The following is a 21,968-nucleotide window of genomic DNA, read 5'->3' as shown; positions in this document are numbered from 1 at the left end:
TTTTAGTCAGTTGCTTCATCAAATATTATTCATTCCTTTCCATACATTAATTCACAAAACATTTTAATACCATCATCTTCACCCTCATCATTCCTGCTCAATTTCATCCAAAATGTCTGAAAATTCTTTGCCTTGTTGAAATCAAATATAGTTCATTTCTTTCCAAGTTCGCTTACTTTTTTTCTTTTCAAATATTTCTCAATCAAATTGTGTATTGTATATTTTGTTGTGATGACAAATTCTATTAAGATACTATTCTGTTACAAATATCTTGTTTACTACTATCAACACCTAAAAGTAAAAAATAAATAAATAATCGAACTAACGGGGGGTAAAACTTGCTTTAGATGTAATGTACTGTATAAATAAATAAAAAAAAAAACCAGTTTCATTTGTTTCAAATCTAATGGTCATTGATATGTAACTTACAGACAATTTATTCATACGTAAATTAAATAGAACACTAAGCGAAATTGTAACTAAGTCATACACACATATACAATATTTGTTGCTGCTTACAACAAGAACTAAAAGTAAATGGTTAAGGAACCCGTTCTCTTACTCTTGCCAATCTATCTATCTACGTGTGTGTATATATATAATTACCTGAATTTACATTTTATGCTTTCTTTCTATGATTGAGTGTTGTGAATTAATATCATTTGAAATTCACCTTGGAAACAAAACTAAACTGAACTAAAAAAAAAAAAAGAATTAAAGACTTTATTCTTTTCATACGCCTCTTTTGTTGACCCTGTATTGATTCAATGGCGGATAGAGGAGGGTGGGAGTAAAGAAGGGTAGCATATATTATTAGTGATTAAGATAATGTACAGAATAGACTTTATTTATTGCTTATTCAAGTAACTAATAAAAAATATCTCATAACTTAGCAATAGATAGAAAATTTTAATAAACGCAAGGTACGTTCATTTACTATTATTATTATTATTATTAAACCTCCTTATATATGAATGGTTATTAAACTGATTTTTCTGAGTCAATTCAAGAGGTGGTTAGATACTGAAGGTAAATAACAATTATGATAAGAAAGGTTTTTACATTTGTCGTCGTGTTTTAATTTTTGTTTGACGAATAATTGAAATGAATTCAGACATGACATGACATGACTATAGATAATAAAACAACGGGTTCCTTGCTTTTAATATATACGTCATTGATTCTAGATTTTTTTTTTTTCCTTCTTTCTTTCTATCACAGAATAGTTTAATTGCTGCTTGGTGTGGTTGTTCTATTAAATTGTATTCAGTTAGAATTTCACTTCAACTTTTTTTGTGAGCAGAAAGAAAAATTCAGTTGCAAAAAAAAAAAAAGAGAAAATTATATGGTTGCGTGTACCTGATGACAAAAAAAATATTACTGAGTGAGAGAGAGAATGAGAGAGTTAGAGAAATTAGACTACGATTCTTGTATCAAGTTGGAATGAACAGCATTAAGAATTTATTGAATGCATGAAAGAACCAGAACGAATAAACCACAATGTAGTTGTTCTTATTAAAAACATTGATTACGTATTTCGATGAAGTCAATTATTTTCTTCTTTTCTTTTTTCTTTGTCTTTTATTTCTTGTTTCTTTGTTGGCTCTTTTTTTTAACATTGAAAACTACCTTAGGCAATTTTTTTTTTATTTTAGTTTGATGATCGGCTAATTTAATAACGAAACCTAGAACAAGTACCAGGTTTTGTTCCTTTCTATATGTATGTAATTTATAACAATACATTACTGACGATCATCACTTTCTTTTTATTTTTCCTGTTTGCTGATACGTACATGAGAAGGGGGATTTACTTCTCTTATTTGGGACAATCCAAATCCTGATCTTCTTCAAATAACCTTTTGTCTTTTTATTATTTGCAAAAGTTAGCGTTAATCATTTTGAGATCAGGAAATGAAATGATGTGAATATTTACTAGTATTAACTATAACAGCAGATTGAAGACACTGTGCTTGTGTTTATTCCCCCCTTTTAAAGTAGTCGACAGTAAAAAAAAATTTTCTCTTTAACGTAGAGGGATATAATTTTTGAACTGGGGGTTCTAACGCCTGAAAAACTACGTATTAATGATAAAAAGGAAATAAAAGAAGACATAAAAAAATCAGAACATAATATAAAGGGCGGTTTTATCAAAGTATTTTGTATTTTTGTTTAATATATATTTTAGTCTACCTGTTAAACCCGACCAACAGCGACTATGAAGTACAATAAAGAATAAGGAAACAACCAGTAACTCTGACATTTTTTTTTTTTGCTTTTTGTCAACGAATAATCATATAATCTACTATCGTCAAGATAAATTGTATGATTTTTTTTACTTATTCCTGGAATTATGCTTGACAAGGGTTTTTTTACTCTTTAGTATAAGCAAGCACTTCTAAGCATGGCTTCCAATTTTATTATCCACACAATCATCGTCTCTCTCTCTCTCTCTCTCTCTCTCTCCACAATTTATTGTGATCTCGATAGGTATCTTGGAAGTGATATTACTTCCTCGAATGTGGAGGTAGGTATAAACGGAGCCACGATGGAACCCAATACAAAACCGCAGGAAGAAACGGTAAATTTTCAGCCTATTGTTGAATTGTATTAAAAATAGACCAAAAAAAGAACGAAAAAAAATGAAAACTATTCATAGCAACAACCTTAACATAACCATAAAAATCTCAACGCTCGTGGCTTTGTATTCGTACTACTCATTCATGGTTTTAGTTGTGTTGGATGTCTGATATTTTGACTGTCAATGAAATAGAACTACAGCCACTACTACCACCACCACCACCACCAATCGCACAATATTGTATATTAATCCATTCGAGAATCAAATATTAACTATTTACATACTAACTTGAGAAAAAATAAAATAAAACTAACGAATCCATACATTAGTTCTAGAATTCAAATAGGTCTCCTCAATAGTTCTAATATCAAGGAGGGTGTACCAAATTACAAAATTCGCTAATCTTTTGAAATTTTTCATCACCAATTCACACGACCAATTTTCAGTTAATTTTCATTTGAATTAAAACCATTGGTAAACTTCCTTTAATCCATTATTATTAATAAATGAAAAAATAAAAAAAAAAACACGGAGGTTGTGTTATCCTTAATATTGGAAATACAACAATTCCTCTGTAAATCTCATGAAAGATACCAAAAGGAGAGGATCCTATTAAATAACTATATGCGCCTCCCCCCTGGCTCCTCCTCCTCCCCTGTATTATCTTTTTGTGCTCCAAAAAAAAATGAAGAATTTGGCCTCACTAAAATTTTGCCCAATTGGATTGCAGTCGTGTGTGAATCAATCACTGGATGCAAAATTTATTAAATATATTGGGGAAGACATTTTTATATATATATATTTATATTCATTTAATCATATAATTATTCCACTATAGTGTGGTTTGAAAGTATGGGTAACAAAGTGAAGTCTCACATATTATTTGGGAAAAGAGAATTAAAAGATAAAAAAAGAAGGTACAATCAATTTATATCAAAGATGACGCAAAATTTAATAAATTCAACATATGAAATTTCAGAATTATCAAAATAATACTGGATAATGAAAATTTTTATTTCGGAAAATATAACAATAATATATACCCGTGAACTAATCAAACAAAGGAATTGTAATTCTAGTTGTTGTCTTTAGTAGTGGTAGTGGTGATGATGATAATAATAATAATGGTAATGATGTTTGAACAATATAGGAGTTAAGCTGGTCGTTAACAATCAAGTGGGGATATTTATTATACCAATCGAATGAATAAAATATACCCAAAATTGGAGAACAAAAAAAAAAGGAGTTGAATTATTTCCTCATTACAATAGTTATCAACGCAGACGACGATTAGAGTCAATTTTGCATTATTATTTTTTTTTCTCTTGTCTTGAGTTTTCGGAAATTATGAAAACTAACATAAATGATTAATTATCGGGCGAACTTCTACGGTAATCCGAATTAGAGGGGAAATTTACCATTGACCATTTGTTAAAGCTCAACTAAACTATGGGAAAACAATTAGACTGAGAATAATTATAGTGGTGTTATTTTTTTTTTCTATGATCTCTCTCTCTCTCTCTCTCTCTTCCGTAAATTATTATCCGGTCTGAAATTGTCAGCCCTATGAAGGAAAGTGTCTAGACCCAGGTGGATAAATTAAATTCAATCTAGTGTTTGCATCTGTATAATCTACAAGATTCTGATCCAATGGTGGTCAATCAATTACATACGTATAAGAGGAGTGACTGTACTGGTGTGTGAGAATAAGATCAACGAATCTATCCAGAAAAAAAAATACATATCGTACTTGATCAAGGGATGATTTTCAGTTTCTCTTTAAGATGTCATAGTGCATAAGAATAAACTGAAAAGATTAAAACACTTTCTGTAAAAAAAGAAAAACCTCCCATTGCTATTTGCAATTTAATGCATTTGCAATTTAATACTTGAAAAATGGAAAAACAAAAAGCCTACTCTTTTCCTTCTTTCTTCTAAGAATATGTATAAAGTATCGTAATCTGTGCATGTGGAGGTGTATTAAAGAAATATGTTACTTTATTTCTAGTTTATTCTGTATGGAAATTCAATCTGTTGTGATGTCAATATAAGATCTTTCATGAATCCAGAATTAGCTGAAATACTTACTAAATAAGTTGTATACATTAAGGCTATCTCATACATTAATTTCACTGCACTTTACAACCTCCCCAGAATGAACTTTTGTCTTTTAATGATTTTTTGCTTTCAATTATCAATGTTAGCCAAACACTAAAATACATTGTATTTAGCTGAATCACATTGCAGTATAGTAGACAAGTCAACAATCAACTATATCGTTTAAAATCAACTAAATAATGTAGTATCATGGGTTAAAACAAGAATTTCATAATTACGTCGAGAATAATACTACCACCGCAATTGCTTCTATTCATTATGTTCTTTTCTTTTTTTATTATTATTATTTTTTTAGCCTTTATGTTATGTGAGAGTCTAAGTTGTCACTGTTACAATAGCATCACATTGGTTATCTCCCTCCCTTTTTAACATCCACTTCGTGTTTTCCAGCGTCATCAATTGATGTCTATGACGTTACCAAGTAACAACCCACATCAATGACTTGCAATTATTGTTGTATCCACTTTATACAGTAAGAAATAAAACAACAAAAAAAAAAAGAATGTATGATTCTTCTTGAATCTAGAATTTCTTCTTTGTTTGGCTTTATTTGGCTTTTTATTCATTAAAGTTTTTCACTTGTTCATAAATTCGATCTACATATTGAACTAAGTTTTATAATAACTAACTGTAACGTTCGGATTCTAATTCTTAGTTATGTACAAAGACTATGTAACACACACACACACACACACGCATACACTGGTTATCATTATTACTTCCATCTTCTCTCCCTTTATTCTAGTTTGTTTGTATTGTTTGTTGGTTCTTTTTTTTTGTAGTTTTTGCATTTTTCACTTTTGTCATTTTGATTGTTTAGGACGGAATTGTAAATCAAACAGACACAGCAAAATTATAAACTAAAGATAAACCATAAAAACAAAGCAGTCTTTTTATGATACTTGTGTATTAACAAAACGTGGCTCATTGATATATCACATCATTATACCCTCATTAGTTTAAAATCATAATCAATGCCGTTCGCACATTAATTCTTGCGTATACGGCACAAATTGAATATTAAAAGAAAATTTACAGGCAAGTGAAGGCCGAGATTAAAGCCGATACCAGCAAAAAAAACCCAACAACATATACTATTCAAAGTCGAATTAATATGAGAACCACCACATAAGTGAACCAATTTACACTGCGGAGTATAGATTATAGATTATACATTATGGAAAGATGGTTAATCATTGTTAGCATATCTAGATTAAATTACAGGATATATGCAAAAATCCATTTATCAATATGGTCATATCAAAACGACATTCAGACGTTTTGCTTGCGACATTAACACCTCTCATATACGGATCACAGTAGTGTAATGTGACGACGACAATGCCCGAAATAGCAAAGGTGTGTCTGAATGTGTGTGCGCGCGTGTGAGTCGAGACACGACAATGTCGCACGTGGTGAAGAGAAAGGAAGAAGAATTGTGGTTGGTAGTTGAATCACATATTTCAAGGACTCTTAACCGCGTAGTCAATGGAAGAAGTTATCTAACCGTTTGATCGTAAAATGAAGGATATATTTGATTGCTGTTTCTTAAATTGAAAAATTTGTCGATGTTTCCAATTTAGTGAAATTAAAACATAAAGATTCACATAGTTCTAATTCAATACATTCAAGTAATGCTTGATTAAGTAACAAATGTAAATCGTTCAACAATCAATTGAAAAAAAAAAATTTCTTTATTCATTGAATTTTTCAATCAACAATCAACATTCAACACACATTACACACGCAGCGAAATTTTTCACTTTGTATCAGAATAATTAACAATCTTACAATCCAAACCACTACTTATATCTAATTTCGGAGATATTTTTATCCATTGTTAGAGAATTAGTTCTTCATTTCATTATATTTCATCACAAAAGCTGGCATATACGTAACCACAACCAACATAGCAAGAACAACAACTAGAATCCTTTCAACTTGAAATAATCAAAGTTATTCCCGATTTATCCTTGTCCTTATCCTTATCCGTGATTCATATTGTCCCCCTATTTTTTTTTTATATAAACATTTTTCTTACAATTAATTCAAGTTATCATGGGTATTTCTCAAAAACGTCAAAAAACTGGAAATTTATATTCAAATTATTCAATTGATAGTAAAAATGAAAAATTAGATGTCATTAATGATATCTCATCAATAAATTCAAAAAATTTTTTTGAAAATTATATTAATATTAGAAAACCTGTTAAATTTGATATACCTGATTCTCAACAAATCATTTCAATTGATAAATTCAAATTAGATCATTTATTAGATACTTTGAAATTTAAAGATGAAGTACAAGTTGAAAAGAAATTCAATTCTGGTTTTGGATCAGGTCAAGAAAGAATTAAAATGAAATTAGAAGATTTGATTAAAGAGATTAAAAATGGTAGTGATGAATATTATAAAACCACACAATATGATTTTGATGAACCCGACCAAGAAGGTGATGACGACGACGACGACGATGATGATGATGATGATGATGATGATGATGATGATGATGATGATGATGACATTGAAGGAGTTCAATTTGATAAATTTTCAGATACTTCATCAATCGATATGAATAATTTCCATGATGATTTTGAAGATTTGCAAGAAGACGAAGATGATGAAGATGATGAAGAAGAAGGAGGAGATCGTGCTAATATTGAAGGTGAATTGATAAAACAATTAGAATTAGAAGAAGCTGATTATAGAATTAAAGATCTTTTTCAAGCACCATTAACCAATCTTATTAATCATCCAGATATTCTTCCTATAAAACCATCATTTTTCAATCTTATCCCTCAACAAATCAATATTTGGTTAGGTTCAAGCGGATCTAAAAAAACTTGCTCGAAATTTACCATTGATTCATCTAAACCTGATTTAGGATTAGGTAAAAAATTACCTGGTAAAATTCATGGATCATCATCTGGATTACATCATGATCATGCCGATAATTTATATGTTTTAATTCAAGGGAAGAAACGTTTTACAATTTATAGTCCAAAAGATGCATTTAAATTATATACTGTTGGGAAAATTTATCAAATTTATAATAGTGGAATAATTGATTATGAAGTTGATGAAAATTCACCCTTTTGGAAACATGTTCGAGATGATGGTGCTATAATTGAAGAAATTATTCATTGGAAATTAGAAAATTTAAAAGATGATGAAAATGAGGAAAAATCTAAACTTATTGCTGAATTACAATCTTATATTAAACAAAGAAAACAAGTTAAAAAATCAACTACTAAGAAAAAATTAGATCCTCCCAGTTTTTCAAAAATTCCTCCTGCTTTACTTCATTTAAATGAAATCACAAATAATGAAGATTTATTAAAATTGAAAAAATTTGCTGATGAAAAATTCCCTGGATTTTTGGAACTTAATAAAATTGAAATTTGGTTGGATAAACCAGGTCAAATGTTATATCTTCCAGCAGGTTGGTTCCATGAAGTTTCAAGTTTTGGAAATGAAAAATATGATGATCAAGGAGTCCATATAGCTATTAATTATTGGTTTATTCCTCCAAATAAAAATCAAGTTGATAATTGCTATCAAGATGATTATTGGACGGAAGATTGGAAGAAAACGGAACTGGCCATAAAGTTGATCAAAGAAGAATAGATTAAGATACATATACGATTTATATATATATATATGACAATAGATGATTCTAAAAATAATTTATACTTTGTATTAATACAATGTAATATCGTTACTATTGTTACAGCAGCTATTGTGTTTAAATCGAAATTGTTACCAAATTTGGATAAAAAACTCTCACTATTATCAAAAAGCAAATAAATGAATAAATAAATAAATAAAAAAAAAAAAGGTTACAAACATACAGCAACGCCTCTTTGAAGCCAGCTATTCTTGTATGATTCGCATTGATTTTTGATGATATTAGTGCCAACTTCATGATTAGATATTATTTACTTACATTTCATTACATAAGAAAACGTGACTCCGTAAACAAAAATGCAACACACATGGTAGCCTTCCAAACAACATTTATTATTTTATTTTATTTTTTCGCGTGCGACCTGGCTGCAAAACATTAGGGCTATAGCCCTAATTCTCGTGGATAGTACACAAAATCAAAACGGGTGTAACACATTTATAAAAAAAATTCAGGTTTTCTCCTCGACGCTTTATGAAATGCAACAAGCAAAAAAAAAAAAAAAAAAAAAAAGAGAACAAAAGTGGTTATGGAATTATTGAACGTGGAGTGATTTTGCGTTAGGTTTTGAGTAACTATATTACTACACCATGCGTTTAATTTCATTTAGAACAATAATGGAGCTAGAACAATTATTTCATAGATAAAGGAGGGGTGATAGGAGAAGAAGAAATTCAAAGAAATGCCAGTAGTTTTAACTGATAGCAATTTTAAAGTGATCAATTTGATCTTGAATTTATCATTAATTGTGGCTTTAGGTCTTGAACCCTAATCAGACATTTAATTCCCATATTTGGAATATAAGGGTTTTTTAATGTCAAATTAAAAATAAAAAGAAATTAATCTCGTGTTGTTTCAAGGTAATTTGATCTAAATTAAATGAGAAATATGGGGACCGTAAGATACATTTTCACAACTGGGGCACAGAGATTGAAAATGCTTTGGTAAAGTATAGTCGTGCACTGGTGTCCAAGATCAGGCATATAACGCAAAGAAAAAAAAATGCCGAGCAACAAAAGGAATTAATTATTCATGAGATAAGGTGAAGAATAAAAATGGAACACAAGAGTATCTACTAAATATACACATATTTGCTTGATAGTGGTGAGCGATATCGGGAACTAATGTAGGATGTTTGTTTGTGATGGTTTTTTTTTGGTTTTAATTCATGTATCACGTAATGAGATTTTACATAATTCTTCTATTATATTTTTAAAAAAAATTACGTAAATGTCAATTGCTATTGAAAAATAAAAAAAATATACGGTGTCTCAGTTATTCTCAACTTTGATTCAGAACACTCTTACTCTTAATTATATGTGATCCATGTCAAACGTTCTGAACATTACAATAATGGTGGTATTGCTAACAAATAAATAATTTGTAAATCCTTATTTGAACTACTTGATTCATACCAATTCCTGTATATTATTCGCAACAGAAGTAAGGATCACCGGGTGTAAAATCAACCACACCCCATAAATTTGAGAGTTTAAATTCTGTCTACTCTAAATCCAGTTCTTGTTCTTGTTCTTCTTCGCCCCTATTCATATTCATTTTCATACATTGTGTACAGTTGAAAAAAAAAAAAACAGAATCAAATTGTGCAGATCGCACGACCCATCTCTGGAATTTTTTTTTTCTTCTTCTTCTTCTCATTGTATTAACCTCACATGTGTATAAACTCAAATTGTTTTTAGGCTGAAGAAAGAAAAAAATAAAAACAGATAGTTTGTGTAATACTTTTTGATTCTTTAATTAAAAAAAAAAACCACACGTTTATATTACTTTTTTTTCACGTCTTTAAGAGTGATATAAACAACTCACATTTGAATAATAAACAAAAAGTCTGTTGGTATTTATTAATTTAACATATCAACAGCTTTTTATTTTATTTTTATTTTTTTTTTGTCTTTCTTTGATTTTTTGCTAATAACTTCAAAGGAAAGAAGAGGTTAGTCCATTATCGGAGATCCCACAATCATAGCACTGAAACCAATATTGAATTGAAGAATCATTTAACAAACCCAGGATGGATGAAAGTACTTCTCCTTCACCTTTACCTTCTCCAGTAGCTTCAAAAGAAAGCACTCCTCCAACTCCACCTGACAATGAAAATAGTAGTAAGAATGACAATACTAGCCGTGCTAGTTCTATAACTACTACCACTACATCTACAAGTGGGGCCAAAAAGGTTAAAAAAATCAAACCAATTTCAAGAGCACCAATTGCAACAGGTATATCAACACATATTCCAGTAACGGGTGAAAAACCAAAACCTATTCAAGAAGGAGATGCATCTTTGGAAGATAATGTATTATACAGTATATTTGTAATTTTATATGAGAAGGACCCTAATGAGGAAGGAATGACAGTTAAGCAATTATGTGAAAAGTTGGAAACTTTACATCCTGAATTAGTTAATATGTCTTCTAAAACTTCTAATTTGGTATCTGCAAAATTGAATGCTTATATTAAGAAATTGGAAAAAACTGACAGTTCTCTTAAATATGCCATTTCAAGAGAATGGGCCGATGCTTCACCAAAAAGAATGGTTTACAAGTATAGAGGACTTTTAGCCCCAGGTTGGGAAAAAGTTATGGAAGAATTGAAGAAAAGTGAACAATATGAACAGATGCATAATAATAACAATGATTCCATGAAGAAAGTTGAAACTTCTGTTAAGAATTTAGATCTTTCAGATAATGATAATGATAATGAAGATGTTGGACCTACAAGTAAAAAAGTGACCAAAAAGCAACAACATCAAGAAGAAGTCAAAGAAAAACTGAAACAAAAACAAAGACAAATGTCACAATCAGCATCTGTATCACCAAAACAACAAGTTCAACAAAAAGGGGACCCATTAGAACAAACACTACAACTACAAGTCCAACAAGAACAACAGTTACCACAACAACCTACCAAAAGAAGAGCAACTATGTTTGATTTTGGTAGACGTCCAAGTTTCTTGAATTTAGATGAGTTCCCCGAACCTCCACCACCATATTTGGTTAACAAGAGTAAGATTACACCAGTTATCGATGACGATGAAGTTTTCATTGATGTTGATGAAGAAGATGACGAACAAGATGATGATCATCGTGTTGTTGTTAAAAAGAGAAGAACTATTTCTTCTATCAGTAAATTCAACTGGGGTAATTTGGGAGCTACCGAATTAGATACAGCTGCAATTACCGCAATGAGAAGAGAATCAGTCTCAATGTTTGAAGTTGGGGTTTGCTTTCCATCTCCACTGGACACTAGTCTTCAAGATTTAGATAAAATGTTTTGAAGTGCCAGAGTAACATCCTTTTCTTTTGTTGTTCCATTTCAATTCCACATTTCATGATTCATGAATAAAAAAAAAAAAAACGATTAAGACAATGAAGAAAAAGCTGAATAAACCAAAAATTTTATAGTTATTTGTATTAGTAAACGAAACAGTTATACATTTTTTTTTATTTATGTATTTCAAAATACTGTAGCGTATATAAAATCACTCGATATTTAAAGTGCACAACATGATTATAGATTTGCAGCCTTTTTTTTTTCAACTTTTGACTTACAGATAGAACAAATGAGATGGGAGTATGTAAAAATAGATAAAGTATAAGTCTTTACACATTGGGCCGAGAGTTCCCCGAACTTTGCTGTTTATTTTTCTTCTTTGTGTGGTCTATAATGTACTTAATTCACTGACAGGAACGGAACATATGGAATCAATAAATGAAAACAGCAAGACAAGAAAGAAAGTAGTTGTCACTACTACAATTACTTAGAAAATAAGAATGACAAAGTGTAACATGAAGAGAAGTGGATGCGTACGCAAATAATAATAAATTATTGTAACAAATCCTACAAAGTACTACAAGTTGTATTTTGAGCCATCGGTATTAAATGGCAAAAAACCATTATGGATGTTTTGATAAGATCATCTCAAAAATCAAAAAAAAAAGAAAATTCATGAATGCAATCTGATTGGTTAAGATAAATCTTAAAGATTATCATCATTGATGCTTTGTCTTAATTAAAGGCGTGGGGGCAGGGGGGCAATGGAAAAATTAGCGGAAAAACAACCTGTGGTGGTGGGGGCGTGTGTGCTGGTTAAAAAGGATGGGATATTTGTGCACATCCACACGACTAACATAACTTTCCCCTTTTTTTTTCTTTACTTAATAATAAATTTCTAATTTGGGAGATTGGGTAACAAAAAAGAAAAAGAAATTTGCATTTAGATCAGTCGTGTCCCAACCACAAATATATTAAAAGATAAAAGAAATTTTAATTATTATTAAAAAAAAAGAGACAAAACCACAGAACGGCAATTTAAATTCTATAATACCAAAAATCATCAATTAATTTCATCTTAATTGATTGATATATAATCTCCATATTTCCACCCTTTTTTTTCTATTCTTTTCTTTTCTTTTAATCATTATATTCAGTTTTACCAGTTCTTTATCCATTTAGTTTCATAACTAACATTCTTTAACTACCACCACCACTTGTATCAACCTTTTTTTTTATTTACTTTTTTTTTTGTTTATTTGTTTTAATTTTTTTTTTATTATCATTAGTGTATATTGGGCCACCCCACACCTTAACATCCATCGCCCATATTATTCTACTATTTTTTTTATATATAAATATAATTCTACAAGTTTATCATCATTTGGCTAAATATTTAATTATCATTTGGCTACCATAAGTGAGATCTACTACTACTACTACCACTACTACTATATTTCCATTCTTCATATATGTATTATACCATATTTAACCTTTGAAAAAAAAAAAGATTATCTACGAATTTAACGACACCCAATTTTTTTTTAAACTATCCATTGTTATTTCTTTTTATTATGATTTTAAATGAATTAGAAAGTAAAAGTCCATTCAGTACCACATCGGTTTCTGATTCATGTTCAGAATTCTCATCAAGGGGAAATTCAAAAGAAAGCACCCCACCAACCCCACCGGACACAGAATTTGATACGGTCACAAAAACATCAGTTGCGGTTGCACCTCCAGTAGTGGCACCACCAACTCAACAACAACAACAACAACAAACAAATCCTAAAAAGACCAAGAAGAACAAACCATTATCAAGAGCACCTATTGCAACTGGTATTTCTACCAATATCCCAGTTACAGGTGAAAAACCAAAACCTATCCAAGAAGGTGATGCATCATTGGATGATAATGTTTTGTATAAGATTTTCTTGATTTTGTTTGAAAAGGATCCTAAGGAAGAAGGTATGACTGTCAAACAATTATGTGAGATGTTGGAAACATTACACCCAGAATTAGTTAACATGTCATCCAAAACTTCCAATTTAGTTAGTGCAAAATTGAATGCATATATTAAGAAATTGGAAAAAGCCGATTTGACTTTACAATATGCTATTTCAAGAGAATGGGCCGATGCTTCTCCAAAGAGAATGGTCTATAAATATAGAGGACTTTTAGCTCCTGGTTGGGAAAAAGTCATGGAAGAATTGAAGAAAATTGAAAATGCTAAACAAAAATTGGAAAAACAACAAAGAGAACAAGAAGATCAAGAAATTGCTGAGCAATCTTCTGATGTCTTAAGTGCCGATGATGAATCTTCTGATGTTTCTCCTCAAACAACTAGAAAAAATTCTACTGTTGCTGCGATTATTAAGGAAGAAGAAGAAGGCGAAGAAGTTCCAGTTCAACAAATTCCAACTCCTCTCGATTCACCAACAACCGCAAATATGACTTCATCTGCTCCTATTCCTCCAACTACTACAACAAATGTTGCCAAGAGAAGAGCAACCATGTTTGATTTTGGAAGACGTCCAAGTTTCTTGAGTTTGGATGAGTTTCCTGAACCTCCACCACCTTATTTGGTTAACAAGAGCAAGATCACACCAGTAATTGACGATGATGAAGTTTTCATTGATGTTGATGAAGAAGATGACGAACAAGATGATGATCATCGTGTTGTAGTTAAGAAAAGAAGAACTATCTCCTCAATTAGTAAATTCAACTGGGGAAATTTAGGTTCCACTGAATTAGATACAGCTGCAATTACCGCAATGAGAAGAGAATCAGTTTCAATGTTTGAAGTCGGTGTTTCTTTCCCATCTCCACTAGACACTAGTCTTCAAGATTTAGATAAAATGTTTTCAGTATAGATTCTTTTTTTTTTTATCTTACCATACATCTAACTACCTCCTACTCATTCACGCATGGTACATGCTTATAGAGACGATAAATATAAAAAAAACATAAAAACTAAAATTTATAGTTACATCTGTATCACTAAAATCAATAAATAAATAAAACAGCAACACATTACAAATGAAATGTCATTAGATAAACTGTCAATGTATTGGCCTAGAAAACAGAATGAAGGAATTGAAAATTAATGAATTGTCGTGTCTGAAGGCCGAAAAAAACGTACTCCATGGGGTAAACTAAGAGAAAAAGGAGTATTTAAAGACAAGGAAATCCAAGAAAGTAAATGTTTTTTTTTATGTTTCATTTCTTCTTTAGTTAAAGATATAATCGTAGAAACTAACTTCCTGAGACGCATTTAGCAAGGTTTGAGGGCTGTCTAGTGTGAAATGTATTAATTGATATAATTACTAACACTATCAATTTCTAGCATGTTAAAATCATGATATTGATTTTAGTTTTTAAATGTATACATTATTTAATATATATACACTATGTAATTTATGGTTTACACTTTAATTGATGATTAATGTAGAATTCCATTGACTTTATCATGATATCAAATACCAGTATTCTTGAAACTACCATTAACTTCTAACAACAAGAGATTTCAATTTATTAGAGGGTGTCGATACCTCTGTAATGCCTCTAAAGTATACATGATTGACCTGGTTACATAGTTCAATGTCTTTATTATTAAAGAATTTTGAACCTTAGAATTGTGAATGTGTATATCAATCATGTGTGGAATGATCATTAATATGAATGACCATCAATCGTGTGTGAACCAGAAAATAAAAGTGAAGAGCAATATAGGTTGAAACAGAGCAAGAGAAAATTAAACAAAAACAAAAATAAAAATAATGAGATGAGTTCATGAAGGTTCATTTGTCTTCAATCAGCGTTATTGCATTTTCGAACAAAGCTTCTCTTCGATAGAACAGAGAGTTGAATTTTTTAAGCTGTCCAATATCAAGTACTTATTATTGTTGAATACTAACGTTATAAATAAATTCTAGCATAATTCATTTCTGTTTGATTTTTTTTGTATTAACTTGTGTTGTATAATTGAATATATGTATCTGAAATTGTTATCGTATTATACCTATGAATATTGTAGAATCCATATGTTATCTATGTGATGCATACAGTCCGATTGTAGTGTCGACAGTAGAGCTAGTAGCATCACCAAAATAATATCTAGCATTTTTCATCAATGTATAGTAATCGAAAATGTATACTCATTCTATTTTGTTACAAATCAATTATTGACTATAGTTCGACCCTCTAATTACTCTCAAGCATATAACCACTATTGAAATATATCATTGATGTCATTCAATTTGCAGAGTAACTCTGTTTCTCCACTACAGATTGCTCTTGAGAATACTGAGTTTTTTTTTTAATTACGCGGAATACTATGCCGATTCTTCATAATCACTCGGATTATTTTTACCCCTAAATATTTCACTACTCCCCGCTATTATCACCACAAACTCCTTAACTCCCAAATTAGTAGATACTAACTTAATGTCATGTATGAGCTATCTATCATGAACATCAGCAAACAATATGCAATAGTCATCCAGTATCTATCAGCAAGCAGACCAATTGAACTAGGAGACAGACCAAAGGAATTCCGACAACTCCACAATTCATATTAACTGTCAATGCAAAGAACTTCATACGTGTTTAGAAAAAGCCCCTGAGCCGCCCCAAAATAAACATTTGAAATCTCCCCACAAATTGAAATCTTCCAGATCCGAGTGATTTTTATTCTGAAAATCTATACTTCAGCCAATGACTGCAAAACTGTAAAAACAACACTATAAATATCCAAGCAATTTCCTTCATGATATCTTCAATTTCATTCTAATCACTAACAATCATCCGATTGATAAATATTCCCTATACTAAAAACTACTACAAATTAATTTCCAAACCAAAAATGTCCAAACCTGTTATTTTAATGGCTCTTTACACTGGTGGTCAACACTCCAAAGAAGAAGAACGTTTGTTGGGTACCATTGAAAACGAATTGGGTATCAGAAAACTTGTTGAAGAACATGGTTACGAATTGATCACTACTGATGATAAAGACCCAGAACCAACTTCTACTTTTGATAAATACTTGGACAGAGCTGAAATCATCATCACCACTCCATTCTTCCCAGCTTATGTAACAAGATCAAGAATTGCTAATGCACCAAACTTGAAATTGTGTATCACTGCTGGTGTTGGTTCTGACCATTATGATTTGGATGCCTTGAACGAAAGAGGTATTGCTGTCTTGGAAGTGACTGGTTCCAATGTCCAATCAGTTGCTGAACATGCTGTGATGACCATGTTGATTTTGATCAGAAACTACGGCGAGGGTCATCACCAAGCCATCAGTGGTGGTTGGGATGTTGCAGCTGTTGCCAAAGATGAATTCGATATGGAAGGTAAAGTTTTCGCTACCGTTGGTGCTGGTAGAATTGGTTACAGAATCTTGGAAAGATTAGTTGCCTTCAATCCAAAGAAATTGTTGTACTACGACTACCAAGCTTTACCAGATGCTGCTGTCAAGAAGATCAACGATGCTTCTAAATTGTTTAATGATGTTGATGATATCCTTGAAAGAGTTGACACTTTGGAAGAATTGTTCTCCCGTGCAGATGTTGTTACTGTCAACTGTCCATTGTATGAAAAATCCAGAGGTATGATTAACAAAGATTTGATCTCCAGAATGAAGAAAGGTTCTTATTTGATCAACACTGCTAGAGGTGCATTGGCCGATCCACAAGCCGTTGCTGATGCTGTCAACTCTGGTCATATTTCCTATGGTGGTGATGTTTGGCCAGTGCAACCAGCTCCAAAGGACATGCCATGGAGAACCATGCACAATCCATATGGTAAAGACTATGGTAATGCTATGACTGTTCATGTTTCTGGTACTTCTTTAGATGCTCAAGCTAGATACGCCAATGGTGTTAAACAAATCTTGACTGAATATTTCAACAAGACCTACAACTACAGACCACAAGATATCATTGTTATTGATGGTCATTATGCTACTAAAGCTTATGGTCAACACAATAAATAGATTATTAGTCTTTTGTTTATATGTTTGTGAATGAATAATGTTATGTATATTAAAGTTGAATATTGTTATTGCAAAATCGCGAAATCAAGACCATATTACTTGAAATTTTCTGAATATTTTGGAACCAAATTACCATGAAAATCAATCAATTTACTTAGGAACTATTAAATGTTAGTGATACTATCAGCTATACGCAAGGTATGTTGTATTACACGCAGTTTAATGAAAGTTACAATAACTGGATTGTGTGACAATCTACTCTCCAGCTCCAATTACGCTAACTGTTGATCGCAAGAAAAACCACCGAAGATCTTGGATAGAAGGAACGAAGAAAAAAAACCTCAAACTTGGAAAATCTTCATCGAATACATTCCCAGATCAACATAACCTAAACACTCCATTAGATACGTAAAAGAGAACACTTTGTCCTTTATTTGACTTTCTTGTTTTCTTTACTTTTTCTTTTTTTTTTGAATGTTCTTATTTAAGGGTAATATTTTCTCAACATTTAAGAACTTTAGAACCATGTCTACAGAATCATCAAAAGGTATGAAAAGAGCAGCATCTCCACAACAAGAAAACCACCGTTCCAAATTGGTCGATTCCCAAGGTTTTAGATTACGTCAACAAGATATTGATAAACATAAGATAACTTCAGATGGCGATGGGAAAAATTCTAAAACTATTCATGAAGAAGAAGCAGAAGGTGCAAATTATGTAATTGAAGGAAGATTACGTCGTGTTACTCCATATTATTATACTTATTTAACATATTGTAAATTACGTTGGATTGATAGAAAATTAGTTGATGTTTTCATTGATGAATTTAGAGATCGTTCTGCTGAAGCATATAGAGAAGCAGTTGATACTGGATTAGTTAAAGTCAATTCAAAAGTTGCAAATTTGGAAACTGTTTTGAAAAATGGTGACTTGATTTCCCATAGAAGCTACAGACGTGAACCTCCGGTAACATCTAGAGATATAAAGATTGTTTATGAAAATGATGACATTTTGGTAATTGATAAACCAAGTGGAATACCTGTTCATCCAACAGGCAGATACAGATACAATACTGTAACCAAGATTATTGAACAAGAATTTGGAAAAACTGTTCATCCTTGTAACAGATTAGATAGATTAACTTCAGGGTTGATGTTTTTGGGCAAACTGTCAAAGGGTGCAAATGAAATGATGTCACAAATTAGAGATAGAAATGTCAGTAAAGAATATATAGCAAGAGTTAAAGGTGAATTTCCAATTGAAAGAATTGTCATTGAAAAACCATTATCTACTATTGCTCCCAAATTGACATTAAATGTGGTTGATGAAGAAAATGGCAAAGAAGCCAAAACAGAATTCCAAAGAATCTCCTATGATCCAATCACGGATACTTCTGTTGTCAAATGCCATCCATTAACAGGTAGAACTCATCAAATTAGAGTACATTTACAATACATTGGTCATCCAATTGCCAACGATCCTATGTATTCAAGTCAATTCATCTGGGGTGAAAACTTAGGTAAAGATGGTGAAGCAGATCTTGAACAAGTTAAACAGAAATTAGATTTGATTGGTAAATCCAAACCAGCAACTTCATGGTTTCATCCTGAAGGTGATGGTGAAGTTTTATTAGAAGAAATTTGCCCAATAACTGGATTACCATTATATTCTGATCCTGGATCTAATGATTTGGATTTATGGTTACATGCTTATAAATATGAAGCTGATAATGGATCATGGAGCTATAAAACACAATATCCTGAATGGGCTCTTGAACCAAGTAGGAAATTCATGGAAATGGCAATTGAACAAGCAGAAAAATGTGGTGAAACTCAAACTCAATTTAATGTGGGTTGTGTTTTGGTGAATAATGGGAAAGTTATATCTACCGGACATTCCCGTGAATTGCCTGGTAATACACACGCTGAACAATGTGCATTAGAAAAATATTTTGCTGAACATGATGGTGTCAAAGAAGTTCCTGAAGGAACTGAGATTTTTACAACTATGGAACCATGTTCTTTACGTTTGAGTGGGAATTTACCTTGTGTAGATAGAATCCTTGAAACCAAGGGCATCAAAACCTGTTTTGTCGGTGTTCTAGAGCCAGATATTTTCGTCAAGAACAATTCATCATATCAAAAATTGCTAAAAAACGGAGTGCAATATATTCATATCCCTGGGTATGAAGAAAAAGCACTCGAAATTGCTAAAAGAGGTCACGAGAAAATTGGAACTACTGCCTAATCAATTAGACAAACGAATAATGTACATTATTTTAATTTGATTTAATCATCACTAGACGTATCTAAAACTACTTCTCTCCTGGAGTAAACGTAGATGTTTCTTCTTCTATTGTTATTAGTACTGGTGTTTGTTGAAGCAATGTTATGAACTGTAGAAGATTCAGTTGTATTTTCGTTAGTGAGATTCTCTCGTTGTTCAAACATTTCAGGATTGAAATCTGGAACTACTTCTTGCATCTCATTGTTATGTCTGGCAACACTATCTTTTGGCTTACCAGTTAAAGATTGCGTAGAAACACTTACTGATCGGGGAATTGCAAAACCAGCAGCAATAATATTATCAGTAATGGTCAAAAATGTTCTCTTGGTATAACTCAAAGCGTTTCTGAACTTTTCAGCAGCAGTCAATTCGTCTTCTTTTCTTGCACAAATATCGTCAGTGGCAGGAGAATTTCGAACTAGTCTATTTTGTTCTTCATTAACATCACCACCACCACCACTACCACGATCATTATCATCATCATCATCATCATCATGTGCCCTAACCTCTATGTCATCTCGTCCATTTTCACCTTCGTCATCATTATCAGGAACCTGCTCTTCAACAAACAATTCAAATCGATCCAATTCATACAATTCATCCTCATAAAATCTCCGTCCAAGCACACCTTCTTTCTCCTTAGCTTTCATAATTAAATTGAATTTATTACACCATTCCCACGGTATAACAACACCGATAACATAATTCACTACAGAAAATATTTCTGATAATTCATAAACAAACGCATTCGAAACATCAGCAATGAAAAAGGCAACAGGACTGTATATCAAAATCGAGGTCAACAATGTCAATAACCATATTTTTTTATTGGCAAGAATGACTTGAATTTTAGAAATGACAAACACGGTGATTATAGCAGCATAGCATAACGCCATTGCTATTCTGACCAAGTAAATAAATGCCGGTAATATATCACCTGCTTCGCTGTTTCTATCAAAATTATAAAACTGGGCCACTCCCCAAATCACTTGTGAAGTCAATGAAGCAATGAGACCAACAAAAAATGTCATTCTTTTATCCTTTTGTCGTTGGAATATTCTCATGATAATTTGTACTTGGTTGATTTGTAATAAAAATACCACTATTAGATCAATAATATTTATTGGTTTGTAAGAATTAATACCATCAAGAAGCTTTGTCCCATGAAGATACCCATCTCTTTGTTGTCCATGTAAAATTACTATAGATTTAATAACAACCACTAGAATATAAACGGTCGATAACAGGGTACTTGTTTTCAATAACCATGAGGGCTTGATTGTATAGTTTGTTAAAACGAAAATGGTCAAAAACCAAATGATAACTGCCAGAACGGATATTGCATAAATAATAGATACAAAACTGTAGGCAAAGGAACCTCGTAATGAATTTCGTGTATAATCATACCAACTCAGTGATATTATGGGTAGCGGTGCTGCAAAATCATCCATGACAAATCCAACATTAGTATTCATAACAGGAACACTATCTTCATAACAAATCTGTTTGTAAACTGCTTTAGAAATAAATGACACAGGAAATCCACCAGTATCTTTTGATATGATCATGCCTTCAGGTAGTAGGATATCCCTACATGATGGATAAACTGTACCTTCCCACCATGTATTTTTCCAATACATTTTTCAGGTTTTCTTTGTTGTATATTATATATAGTTGATCGGAGTTCCTTTCTTGTATTGATACTGATATATGTTTCCAATACATTTTTTTTTCCATGCTGTGCTGCATTGCTTACAAAATCTTACAAAGAAAAAATGTCGTCACTCAATATTTGTACTCATTTTCACCAAAGTCTCTATCTGCAGTCCCCCCATAAATTTTTCTCATTGGACCAACTATTATGCGGATATTGAGAGACATTGTATTGTAGGTCTATGCACTTTTGTATTCTAGACTTGAACACTAGGTAATAAAATAAAACATCATATTACTCTATTGGTTTTTCATGATGTCAGTTCTACACCCTAGTTTTGAAACTATGGGTCGTT

General features: G+C 31.5%; 6 protein-coding genes across 6 annotated transcripts; 5 read left to right on the top strand and 1 right to left on the bottom strand. All coding sequences in view use genetic code 12, as the record gives it.

Moving 5' to 3' along the window:
* Window positions 1-6,754: 6,754 nt before the first annotated feature.
* Window positions 6,755-8,323, top strand: CTRG_05362 (uncharacterized protein; the record flags this gene model as incomplete). Its single annotated transcript, XM_002551018.1, has 1 exon — window positions 6,755-8,323. The coding sequence occupies one exon, from the start codon at window positions 6,755-6,757 to the stop codon at window positions 8,321-8,323; it is 1,569 nt and encodes a 522-aa protein (XP_002551064.1).
* A 2,090-nt stretch (window positions 8,324-10,413) lies between these two features.
* CTRG_05361 (uncharacterized protein) lies at window positions 10,414-11,676 on the top strand (the record flags this gene model as incomplete). The annotated part of the gene is made up of 1 exon (XM_002551017.1): window positions 10,414-11,676. One exon carries the CDS (start codon window positions 10,414-10,416, stop codon window positions 11,674-11,676), a length of 1,263 nt encoding a protein of 420 aa, XP_002551063.1.
* Window positions 11,677-13,246: 1,570 nt separating this feature from the next.
* CTRG_05360 (uncharacterized protein) lies at window positions 13,247-14,545 on the top strand (the record flags this gene model as incomplete). Its single annotated transcript, XM_002551016.1, has 1 exon — window positions 13,247-14,545. The coding sequence occupies one exon, from the start codon at window positions 13,247-13,249 to the stop codon at window positions 14,543-14,545; it is 1,299 nt and encodes a 432-aa protein (XP_002551062.1).
* A 1,991-nt stretch (window positions 14,546-16,536) lies between these two features.
* CTRG_05359 (formate dehydrogenase) lies at window positions 16,537-17,673 on the top strand (the record flags this gene model as incomplete). The annotated part of the gene is made up of 1 exon (XM_002551015.1): window positions 16,537-17,673. One exon carries the CDS (start codon window positions 16,537-16,539, stop codon window positions 17,671-17,673), a length of 1,137 nt encoding a protein of 378 aa, XP_002551061.1.
* A 474-nt stretch (window positions 17,674-18,147) lies between these two features.
* Window positions 18,148-19,920, top strand: CTRG_05358 (bifunctional DRAP deaminase/tRNA pseudouridine synthase; the record flags this gene model as incomplete). The annotated part of the gene is made up of 1 exon (XM_002551014.1): window positions 18,148-19,920. The coding sequence occupies one exon, from the start codon at window positions 18,148-18,150 to the stop codon at window positions 19,918-19,920; it is 1,773 nt and encodes a 590-aa protein (XP_002551060.1).
* A 41-nt stretch (window positions 19,921-19,961) lies between these two features.
* On the bottom strand, window positions 19,962-21,599 carry RIM21 (Rim21p; the record flags this gene model as incomplete). Its single annotated transcript, XM_002551013.1, has 1 exon — window positions 19,962-21,599. The coding sequence occupies one exon, from the start codon at window positions 21,597-21,599 to the stop codon at window positions 19,962-19,964; it is 1,638 nt and encodes a 545-aa protein (XP_002551059.1).
* Window positions 21,600-21,968: the final 369 nt, after the last annotated feature.

The sequence above is a fragment of the Candida tropicalis genome (genome assembly GCF_000006335.3).
Source record: "Candida tropicalis MYA-3404 genomic scaffold supercont3.8, whole genome shotgun sequence".
NCBI classification, from domain to species: Eukaryota; Fungi; Ascomycota; class Pichiomycetes; order Serinales; family Debaryomycetaceae; genus Candida; species Candida tropicalis.
Note: the sequence above shows the minus strand (reverse complement) of the source record. Positions and strands in the feature narration are given on the sequence as shown.